The sequence below is a fragment of the Chiloscyllium plagiosum genome, unplaced genomic scaffold (assembly GCF_037043375.1).
Source record: "Chiloscyllium plagiosum isolate Xiang-an unplaced genomic scaffold, Cpla_swu_hap1 HiC_scaffold_7, whole genome shotgun sequence".
Taxonomy (NCBI): domain Eukaryota; kingdom Metazoa; phylum Chordata; class Chondrichthyes; order Orectolobiformes; family Hemiscylliidae; genus Chiloscyllium; species Chiloscyllium plagiosum.
In genome coordinates this window covers 11,095,760-11,108,215 of record NW_028270145.1, presented here as the reverse complement: position 1 = coordinate 11,108,215, position 12,456 = coordinate 11,095,760, and the positions used below count along the sequence as shown (strand labels likewise).

Genomic DNA, 12,456 nt, shown 5'->3' with positions numbered 1-12,456 from the left:
GCATTTTGATAAGTAACATGAATAAGAAATGTTTGGAGGGATGTGGGCCAAACACAGGCAGGCAGGGCCAGTTTAGATTGGGATTATGGTCAGCGTGGACTGGTTGGACCAAAAGGTCTCTTTCTATGCTGTATGACTCTGATTTCCTCAACCAAGGTTCAGTCTTTAATATTAGTGCCATCAGCTGCACTCCACAGTGAGCTACCTGTCACTATCTCAGTATAGTCCAACATGATTTGATGTTATAAAGGCAATCTGGCAGGTAAGAACCAACAAGGCCACCAGTGCAGAAGGAATTCCTGCTGAAATGCAGCTCATGTACATGATATCATCTCCCTAATCTATGAATTGAGAGTATGTCAGCAGATATCAAGATTCATAATTGTGACTATCTTTAAGAACGGAGATGAGACTGATTGCATTATCTAGAGAGGGTTATTGCTGTTGTCCATTTTAAGCATCGTCATTGCATAAATCCCTTTCAATTACCTTCTCCCAATGTCTGAAGACATCTGATCAGAGTGTCAGTGCAGATTCCATTTCAACACTTCAAGAGGCATAGTGGACACGATCTTCATTGCAAGACAGTTTTTTTTTAAAAAAGTGCAGGGAGCCGCAGCCATGTCTGTGTAGCCTCCTTTGACCTTTCAAAAGCTTTTGATTCAGCTGAAAGGGACTAAGGAATATCCTGTTCAAATTTGGTTGCCTGCAGAAATTCATTGCAATCCTTTGTCTGCTACACCTCTAGACTTTTAAAAAGAAAGTATCCTGTCTCTCCTTGTAGAAAAATAGCAGAGGTAGAAGATACCTAACTGTTCCCACTCACTGTTTGCGTGTGAGCTGTTGCTTCCAGTAAGTGACTGAGAATCTGAGCAATTAATGTGCTAACTGCTCTGCGTTTGCAGCACAGAACTGATAGGACTTGAAAAGATGATGATTAGAGATCAGAAGCACTCTGAAGAGGCATAGGGGCACCTTATTGAATTCTGTGAGCTCATGCTCTTGAACTATGTTCCCTTTTTTAAAAAATGCTTTCCACTGTAACATTTTTTGTTTGTCTGTCTGCATGTCTGTGTTAGGATTTAAGAAGGGGTAAAGTTTAAGTTGAGTTATAATTGATACTTTGCTTTTTGTTTCCATGTGGTTAGAAATGATTTATTTGTAATATTTTAAGTATTATACTAAATACAGGCACCTGGTCAGTGTTTTCATTAACCTGAGGTAGTCTGGCAGGAGAGTTTAGAACTTATTTGATTAAATTTTTGTGACAATCCTTGGAGCAGTAGGGCTTGACTATCAGTAAGCTTTTCAGAATGAATTGAGAGCGACTGGTTACTGGTGGCTTAGTTCCATGTAATAAATTCCATTGACAGAAAAATGTGCTATGAAGCTTTGTCCAGATTGCTAGAATGAGTCAAATCAGATTACCTGGTGAGCATATATTCTATTCTTAACAATAATAAAGGCACAGAACCTAATTCAAGGAAAACACTTTTTAATTTGTCAATATATTAGTTCCAAACTTTGCTTTTTGATTTCAGTAAACCCCATCATTACTATTGCAGGTTGTTGATCCTGGTGTTGCTTAAATAAGCACTTATCTAGCAGATAGAATGGCATGCACTTTTAAGAGTCAAAACATTAGGATATTGGTTTAGTTGTGTTCCAAAAAATGAACACCATGGTAGTTTCCATTCATTTTTACAAACTATGCATAACTATGAAATGATTAACATTTGTTGTATCACAAAGCACTAAGCCCCTGGTTGCAACATCTTTTCATGCTGTCTCAAGGTTCGATTGGCCTGCATCAGGACGTTCCCTAAATCCAGCCTGCTTCTAAATTAAAAGTGAGAGATTCTGCCAAATGCATTGGGTCAGGAAGACTCTTCATGTAGCACTTATTTTCTCAGGCATTGATTTATTGCTTAGCATGTTTAAAAAAAAATTCATATCAATCCAATCCAACATTTTCTGAGTAGGTGTACGAGTAAAAAATGAATTTGATCTGGCATTTAAATGCCATTTTGTCATTTTTTAACTATGTTTACTCACAGGTGGAGAACTTCTTAATATAGTTATTCCTGGGATGTGAGCATCACTGGCAACACGAGCACTGAGCAGGTGGTAGTGAGCTTGTTTTGCGGGTTCAGTCATTTTGCAAAAGATACACTGGCTTCAATCTATGTAGGAATGCCAGCAAATGGAAAAGAAACCCTTGTGCTGCTTCATGGAAGATTTTGCATTTGTGATCATGCAAATATATTTTAAAAGAAATTTGAGGTGTAACCGAACCAGTGCAATTGCGAGCACATTTTGGGTAGAATTTCCCAGTTATACCCAAAATGAAAACTTGACCCATTTTATGTTCAGCAAGGTTTCCTCTAAGATAAAGACATCTAATGTACTATTTTACTGTTATTTAAAAGTTCTTTAGAGTTAAATCGATAAATTGAAACCTGCAAAAAGAAACTACTGATTCTTTAATTACACAATGATTCGATGGAAAGACTGCACTGTTGAGGTGCTTGCTCCCCAGTCTGCAGCTTTCTGATATGCACCCTTCTCAAGGAGGTATTGCCTTCCACGATAATTTGGAAGTTCGTAGAAAACCCATGCACCCTCCAAGACACTGCAGGAATCAATATCTTGAATGTGGAATTGTTCAAAGACAGATGGACAGTCGTCTGTATATTCTATAGTTTGTGTTTCATAATCACCCTTATTGCAGATTCTGATCTTGTAATTGCCTGTGCCTGTCTGTAAAACACAAAGCAAGTATCATGAATACAATACCTCAGTTTGTCCCTTTCTCTCTTTAAGGCTTGGTTTAGCACTCTCCCCCCCCCCCCCCCCCTGCTCAGGTTCATTTTTTCTGTAAGCGTGGTTATCCAAACATGAAGGACATTATAGCACAACTGATCTTATTCTTATCTAACATCCACATATTCCCAGCAGAGATTCTGTAGGAATCAACAGCAAAAATCTGTTGATTTTATCCTTCTTTATCCAGAACACCTGAGGTGAGTATAGTACCACTACTGTTGCTCTGGCTCACTCAAGTCAATACAAACTGGAATTGTACCAGAATCTCACTGTCTGTATTGTGTTAGTACATCACCTGGACTAGCAACGACGTTGGAATAATAAATCTGTATTTCCAAAATTATTGGTTCATATTTCCCAGCCTCCATTGTCAGAGATCAGGTACAAATCTCCCAAGGTGTAGGTTGGAACTTTATGGAAGTTTGAACTTCAGTTACACAGTTCCCCGCTTCACAAGCCCTTCAAAAAAAGTCTCCAATTCAGCTGGAGTCAGAGTTTATACTGTTCCAACATACCTATCTGGTTAGTTACCCACCAAATGTAGAAAATCCTAGCCCATCTCCTGGATTACAATATTGTTAAGTCTCTCAAACTCCCAGCATCCCCTCATCTCACCCCTTGGCCAACTTAGTACCCCAATCCACATTACTTACCTACCACTACACACCAGTACATTCACCCATTCTCTTTACTCATTTAATCAACACTCAAAAGTTTTAGGACCTTTAAAACCTTGCCAGAAAATAGCAGCTCGTGCCATAAAACGTGGCTGTGTTTTCTATGCAAATTTCCTTGGGTACTCTGAGGATTCCCATGCTGAGGGAGTGCTCGATCAAAACTTTGCCCAGAAGAATCGTATGCAGGTTAAGTGTTTTCTCTCTGGGGTTCCAACACTGTACCAGCCTCCAACACTGTACCAGCCTCCACCGCTTCCTCTGGAACTCATTCCATACACGCACCACCTTCTGCGTGAAAACGTTGCCCCTTAGGTCTCTTTTCTATCTTTCCCCTCTTACCCTAAGCCTATGCTCTCTAGTTCTGGATTCCCCCACCCCAGGGAAAAGAATGCCAGCCAAATTGATTGTTTCAAGTAATATCTGTTTATATTTAAGATTTTTAACATTCACAGGATTTTACTCATATACTGGTTGTAATTTTATGCAAAATTAGGCGCACCACAAACAGGATGAATGTAAATCAATTTTCCTCATGCTTTGATCAGCTCTCAATGTAAAAGTTGGTTAAATCTGAAAACATGTTCTGTTGAATTATATATTAAATATATCACTCATTATATACATTAAAAATACTTGAGTTAAAACTGTTCTTTCTCATAGACAAAATGGCATGGTCTTGTCTATTTGCAATTAAACATGTTATTTGTGTTTTCAAAGATTAAAAATTATTGGGCATAACATTTGATTCTCAACTTGTACACTGAGAGAAGGCAAACATAACCTGTATCACAGTATTCTAAAACTAGCTTAGTTGCGTAATTGTTTAGTTATATGCAGTGAATAGAATATTTGAGTTTAAAACATATATTTCAACTAGCCCACTGTTGTAAATGTTGGTCAAATGTTTAGTAGTTGCACATTAATGAACAAACTTACTAGTTGGATCTTGTGGCATGAAGCAATACGATCATTAAAACCCATCCAGGTCTTATAGTCGGGATACTCCTTCTTGGTAAGAACGTACAAGTACCCTGTGAAGTTTGGTTTCTCGTACACTGCCCAGGCCCCATCCTCAATTTTGATTGAGTTACAATGGGCTATGGAGGTGTGAAAATCTGCACAATCGCTGTCACATTCATAGTGACGGCCCTGGAAGTTCTTCTCTTCAAAGAAAGTGATCTACATTTGCGGATTAAAAAGAACAATTGAACTTGTTTTAATTAAGATGATTTCTTTTCCAGTTCCATGTTTAGTAACAGTTATTCAAAACCATTGAAGAGTCTTGTATAATTTCTATGAATATAACATGCCTAAATAAAAGATATGCAAGTGTTTGAAACTCACAATATTTATCTTTATTGAATACAATTTTTTTATATATTCTAAGATATTACAGGCTTTGATTTAAAAAGTTACTACTTTTATATTTACTCTGGTATATATTGAAATTAACCTGGGACAACACTACAGAAATAGCTTTTTTTTCATCAACCTGCTCAGACTTGTTACGATGCCTCTGGAGCAGAAGGGACTTGAACCTGGGTCTCCTGGCTCACAGGTAGTTACTACCGCTCACTGCAGATGTAGCTCTCTAAGATCAACATGGTTTGTTATAGAATCATACAACACAGAAGTCTCTTCAGCCTCCTACTATCGTTCCAAATATCACAGGAGGCAACCTTCAACCAACTTGATTCACTCCATGTGATACCAAGAAATGGATGAAGATACTGGAAAAGGGCAAAAGCAATGGGCTGTGACAGCATTCCAGAAATAGTGCTGAAGGCTTGTGCAAACTAGCCACACCATTAGATATGATGGTCCAGTACAGCTACAAAATAAACATCGACCCAGTAATGTGGAAAATTGCCCAGATATGTCCAATCCACATTAAGGAGATAATTACTGCCCCATTGGTCTACTCTAGATCATCAGCAAAGTAATGAAAGAGGTCACTGACTGCTTTATCAAGGTAAACTTACTCAGGGATCAGTGCTCATTGATGGCCAGATTGAGTTCTATCAGTGCCACTCAGCATCTGACACCATTACACCCCTGGTCCAAACACAGACAAAAAACTGTTGTTCACATAAAGACAGCATTTGAGTGTGGCATCAAGGAGTCCTATTGAAATTGGAGTAAATGAGAGTCAAAGAATCAACTATCCACTGATTTGGATTCATACATAATGCAAACGAAGGTGACTATGGTTATTAGAGTTCAATCATCTCAGCCAGAGGACACTTCAGCAGGATTTCCTCAGGGTGGTGTCCTGGGCTCAACTATCACCAATTGTTTCATCCTTGATCTGCTTCATCACAAACATTTTATACATTTTAATTACTCAGTATTCAACATCTTCCATGGCTCCTCAAATATGGAAATGGTCAATGGTGAATTGCAGCAGGATCCAGACAACATCCAAGTTTAGACGAAAAGTGGCTCATAAGTGTCAAATTATGTCCGTCTCCAACAAGGGCGAATCCAAACATCAATCCTTGACAATTAATTGTATTACAATCTCTGAATTTTTACCTATCAACTTCCTTGGGGTTTACCATTGACCAGAAACTGAACTAGACTAACAATATAAACACTCTGGCTACAGGAGCAGGTCAGAGGTGGGAAGTTTTGCAGTGTTTAATTTACCTCCTGCCTCCTTAAAGCCTGTCCATCATCTAAAAGACACAATCAGGAGTGTGATAGATTACTTTCCATTTGACTGCAGTTGTAACACTCAAGCTCGATACCATTCAGGACAATGCAGCCCACTTGATTTGGTGCCCCATCTGACACCTTCAATGTTCACCAATGCACAGTGGCAGCATTGTATACTAGCTACAAGTTTCACTTTAACAATTCACAAAAAGTGATTACCTCTACCATCCAGAAGGATAGTAGATACAATGGGAACACGATCACTTGCAAGTTCCCACCAAGGTACACACTATTCTGACCAACATTCCCTTTAAGCTGTTTGACTGGACAGGCACTAGGAATCTCCATGTAAATCATTAATGAATGGCTTCTGCTTCCAGAAACCATCACCATGCATAAACCTCAGAGGTCTGCACAGCCAAAACAATTACAGGGAATTTTGATCTAAATTTGAATCTATATTGTCATTCCTTCACTGTCATTGAGCCAATATCTTGGAGTTCTATCCCTAACAGCATTGTGGGCTCCTCTATCCCATCATATGGACTGCAGCAGTTCAAGAAGGCAGCTCATCACCTCCTTCTCAGGGGCAATTAGGAAATGGCAATAAATATTAGTTTTGCCAACAATACCGACATCCTACAACTGAATTAAAAGACACAATTTGGGTTTATCCTGCCTGAAATAATTATTCAATTAGTCCCACTGCCCTCCTCTATCCCTGTAGCCTTAAAGAAAATTCTCTTTTAAAAATGTTGATCCAATACAATTTTGAAGTTTATTGTTGAATCAACTTCTCTCAGCTTTTCAGGTACAGAGTTCAATTTCATAGATTCAGAATGATATCTGTGATCAGTGCTGTCTCCCAGCTCTTTCCCTTGTCCAGTATATTCATTTGAAATTTATATTGAACCTGCCTTCTAGATCATATTGTGAAGTTTATAAATATTTTTCCTTATATTGCCTCTCATTCTTTTGCTGATTTTATCATATCTGCGACCACTAGACATTGGCTTTACTGCCACTGGAAACAATTTCTTCTGAGTTACTGTTTATCAAACCTTCAAGACTTTGAAAACAGATCTTCTCTTAATCTTTTCTGCTTTTAAGAAAACAACATTATTGAGGTCTCTGTTAGTCCCTAGTACCATTCTACTAAATCACCTCTAAGCATCTCCGAGGCCCTGACATTCTTCCTTAAGTGCACTGTCCAGAATTGGTCACATTTCTGGAGGTAGGGCAAATTTAATGTTTTATAACAGTTTAATATAACATCCTTGCAATTCTGGACCTTTATTTATAAAGCCATGGATCTTGTATATTCTTTTCTAACATGTTGGGCCGAAGGGCCTGTTTCCACACTGTAAGTAATCTAATCTAATCTAATCGAACGTTTCAATTTGTCTTGTCACCTTCGAAGACCTGTGTTTACACATCCCAGGGTAACTCCTTTCTGAATCTACTTTAAAACATGATTGTTTATATTAAACTACCCCACCTAATTCTTACTGCCCAAATGAATCACTCCTTTATGTTAAATTCTGTTAGACAGGTGAAATGGGTAGGCTCATGGCAATGACTTTCTGAATTCTATTTCCAGATCACTGCTTGCTGTAGTTCCAAGTTGCATGCCATCTGAGAACCTTTAGTAGATGCCTGTACATCCAACTATAGCCCCTGGACTATATGACTGCACATGCTTCCTTCCAATTTGGAAAACATCCCTTCACTGCTTCTCTCTGAGACAGATTTGTGTCCATGCAGCACTATACGAACATCAGATTCAATACTGCTAATAAGCCTAGCAAGTGATACCTTATCAAACACCTTTTGAAATTCCATGTGCACATGAATCACACAATCCTCACAAACTTTACATTATAACTTTAAAAATGACTAAACAGAATAATTTCAGATAGTCTATAACCTTCATTGAACCAAATTCCTGATTCCTCGCACATTTCTGATAAATCTCTGCATCAAAGACTTTAAAATCATTTCTGAAGTGTGGTAATCTGAATTAGATGCAATATGAGGTCTATCTGGTGACTTATGCTATCACTGTCTGGCTTTTGCATTCTATACCTCTGTCTTGTGCTATTTTAAAATCTTTATCAACTCATCCAGTCACCTTAAGAATTTTGTGTGCATGTAGGTCTCTTTATATTAAAAGAAAATGAAGACTTGAATTCATCCCCAGGGAATCCAAAGGTGCTTTCCAGCCAAATTAAATACTTTTGATGTATACTATTGTTAATGTCAATACAGGAAACACACAGACAGTTTACATACAAGCTCCCTTAAAGCAACAATGTAATCATGAATAGATTATTTCCAAAGAAGAGTATTATTGGATTCAAAACACCAATTTTGTTCTCCTTTCCACAGAGATTGGCAGACATGTCGAGTTCCTTGTCAAAAGGTGTGGTACTGGAAAAGTACAGCTGGTCAGGCAGCATCCGAGGAGCAGGAGAGTCAACATTTCGAGCATAATCTCTTCATCAGGATGAGCTTATGCTCGAAACATTGACTCTCCTGCTCCTCGAATGCTGCCTGACCAGCTGTGTTTTTCCAGCAACACACTTTTTGACTCTGATCTCCAGCAACTACACTTTCTCCACGTTGAGTTCCTCCAACACTCTTCATTTCAGATCTCTGGGCGTCCACTATACTTTTGTTATCAGGACTCAATGCCTGTTTTATTGATCATGATTGAGTGGTAAACTTTAGCCAGGAAACTGAAAATGTGGCATGGGACCTTCTATAGACAACCAATGAAAGAGCAGAGTTATCACTTGAAAGTTAAAACTCTATCGTTAAATAGTGCAAAATCCAGATAATGATTCCCAAAGGAAAATATGGAGATGGGGATGAAGAGCTGCTTCGATGTTTTCCTTTTTCTCCTCTTCAATTTTCTACTTTATTTCTCCACCTCCTTTGCTGGCATTCACTCTTGCTTGACTGCACAGAAGTGAACTGCAGCAAGTTGAAGCTTTCAACCTTTGTCAGCCTGATTCAAACTGCAGAGTACAAGAAAGAGATTAAAGAAAAACACATTTTTGGAACAACCGGTTTAGATCCTTCGGAGGTAGTCTTGGCTCAATATTGTACTGCAATCCTGTCTGGCAGTTTAGAAATCACTAAAAGTAAAACTGCAAGAGACAAAAGCTCTTAAATTAGAAAGTAATCAGAACAATGGATCCCAATCCTTAACTTTTTGGATCCTGAGATCAAAGCAAAGGTTGGTAATCCTACTCATTATTTCTCACGTGAATGGAAGCAGGCTGGCCTCCTCTGATGGGCATTCCACTGAACACAATCCTTTTCTCCCCAGCATACATTCTTTCTGATAAGTTTTAGACTTAATACTGTCATTACTGCCCCACTTGGCTGTGCATTTGTGGATAAAACGTGAACGGTTGTCTTTTTTACAGCCATTCACATGCTAGGCAACATGTGCACCAACAATTTCATTCTTACCTGAATCCCATCAAAACATCTTAGTTAGCTTTGCAGGTTCTAATCCTTACAAAAAGGAACATTCAAACAAACATGTCAGCATGTTTTCAAACACAGCTTTAACCGTCAGCAAGCTCAATTTGTCATGGGACAAGGAAAAGGAAAGTGTTTGCTCTGTTAATCTAATCTCATTTTCCACATGCAACGGTTTTCTGGACTCAATATTGAGTTCAACCTTTTTACAATCTGAACACCTTCCTCTATGTCTTTTTATCCACCCCAACACGGCTGGTCCTGTTATGACATGGGCTGTATTCAGCAAAACCAAACCATTTTCATCTACGTATTGCCCCCATTATCAGCCTTTTTTCTCCCTCACTTACCCTTATTCATTCCTTTGCCTGTCTTTCCCGCTGTCTGTGTTTCGTCCCCATCTATTGGCTTACTCCTTTTCCCATTCCATCTTCAGCATACATACCACCTTTTCCTAACTGCTGATAGGTCTGAAGAAGGGTCATTTGACCAAAATATTTAATTGTTTTCTCTTCACCGAAACTGCCAGACCTGGTGAGTTTTTCCAGCAATTTCTGTTTTTTGTTTCAGTTTTCCAGCATCTACAGTTCTTTGTCTTCTTCAGCGTTGTTACCTGATTACACCTCAGCTAAGGGGTGACCACATTGAAAACAGTTTGTCAGAATCACAGTATTATTACAGTTCAGGAGGCCATTCAGCCCACCATCTCAGTGTTGGCTCTTTGAGTAAGCAGATTGCCATTATCTTACACATTGTTCCTTTTCAAATAACCAACAAATTCCTCTTTATATCCATCAATCAAAACTGCCTACTCCACATTCTAAGGCATGCATTCCACATGCTAACGATTCCCTGTATGGAAAAAGATTTTCTTTAATATTTGTTTTATCCTTTTACTAAAATGCTTTAAATCTGCGCCCTTAGTGTTCACTAGTGGGAACATTTTCTCCGCATTTACACCGACCAGACCCCTCACAATTTGAATAATTCAAATCAGATGTTTCTATCAGTTTCAGAGATTACTGATATATCAAAAAGACAGACTATCTAATCACTATGTAATTTATGATTAATAACCTAAGCAAAATAAAACAGGCAAAATTGTAGTTCAGTGTTACTTACTTTCCCCATTTTGGATGTCCCTGTTTAATCGTTGCATCTATGAAAATCATGGAAACTGCTTTTATACACTGCCGGATTTACAGGATATCATCCTTTTGTCATGGAAATCAGATCAAAATATCGAGTCAGTCATTTCGAATCCAGCAAACTTTCTAGAAAATCTGATGGGATAATAAAATAACTAGAGCGTGAATTCCCCCTAACCGTTTGTTCGGTCCATTGGACTATTGTTATGGATAAATTTACCAGCTTTGCTGAATCAGTCAAATAAAAGCATGCCAATAATCCAGGATAAGAATAATTGGAGCAATTTGTTTCAATCAAGTTGCTGATCAAAATCAAAACTCTGAACAGATGTCTTGGTAAACTCTTCGGTAAAAATTACATCAATGAAACTCACAATTTCAATCTCTAGTTGGTCTGTGGGGAGCTGCTTGTCTTCAGCAGAGAAAAAAATTGGCCTTGGAGACCAGGGCGGGTGGGGGAAGAGTTTAGCTTATTATCATTAACTGCAAAAATCTGAAAAAATTTATTGCATATTGTTTGTTGTATTTATCATTGGGACATTGTAAAGACAATCTATTAAACATTGCATCATCCTGATAAATAACAAGTAGTGTGTTCATCCCTGAATGGGACAGGGTCAAGCTTAGTAGTAGTAGAACAAGAACCCTGATAAATACTGAAAGACAGTGTAATTATATTTCATAAGAAAGTCAACAGCTTCAAGAAAGGGGGAAAAACAAAACACAGATGCGGAATAAATATTGGCTTTTGTAAGGTTAGTTCTTATATTATGCTAAAGCTAGTGATCAAAATAGATTCTTGCCTCTTTTTATTTTGCAGATCCTTAATTTAGTTTTCTGACTTCAGACAGCGCTCAGTTGACAAAGACTTGTGGTAATTGTGCTACATCTATTTGTTCTTATGAATTAACTATCCTTAACCAATTTCTTGTGTCTGATGTGTTTTAAATGGAATATTATTAAACATTAAGGTATATAAGGGATAAAGGAATGAATGGAATAAGATTAGGGTCAATCAAGAACAGTAGTGGGAAGTTGAGCTTGGAGTCAGAGGAGATAGGCAAGTGCTAAATTAATATTTTTCATCAGTATTCACTCTGGAAAAACACAATGTTGTCAAGTAAATACTGATAAATAGGCTACTAGACTAGATGGGATTTCAGTTCACGTGGAGGTGGTGTTAGCAATTCTGGCAAGTGTGAAAATAGATAAGTCCCCTGGGCCAGATGGGATTTATCCTAGGATTCTCTGGGAAGCCATGGAGGAGATTGCCGAGCCTTTGGCTTTGATATCTATGTGGTCAATGTCTACAGGAATAGTACCAGAAGACTGGAGGATAGCAAATGTTGTTCCCTTGTTCAAGAAGGGGAGTAGAGACAACCTAGGTAATTATAGACCAGTGAACCTTACTTCAGTTTTGGATAAAGTGTTGGAAAAGGTTATAAGACATAGGATTTATAATCATCTCGATAGGAATAAGTTGATTAGGGATAGTCAACACGGTTTTGTGAATGGTAGGTTGTGCCTCACAAACCTCATTGAGCTCTTTGAGGGTGGATGAGGGTAAAGTGGTTGATGTGTATATGGATTTCAGTAAGGCATTTGATAAGGTTCCTCACGGTAGGCTCCTGCACAAAATACAGAGGCATGGGATT

At 38.2% G+C, this 12,456-nt stretch overlaps 1 protein-coding gene across 1 annotated transcript; it reads right to left on the bottom strand.

Annotated features, from left to right (window-relative positions):
* Positions 1-1,478: 1,478 nt before the first annotated feature.
* LOC122551894 (gamma-crystallin S-like) lies at positions 1,479-10,893 on the bottom strand. Its single transcript, XM_043694465.2, has 3 exons — positions 10,776-10,893; positions 4,440-4,682; positions 1,479-2,760 (listed from the first exon to the last, which is right to left on the bottom strand). The coding sequence occupies exons 1-3, from the start codon at positions 10,782-10,784 to the stop codon at positions 2,488-2,490; spliced, it is 525 nt and encodes a 174-aa protein (XP_043550400.1). The 5' UTR covers positions 10,785-10,893; the 3' UTR covers positions 1,479-2,487.
* Between the last annotated feature and the right edge of the window lie 1,563 nt (positions 10,894-12,456).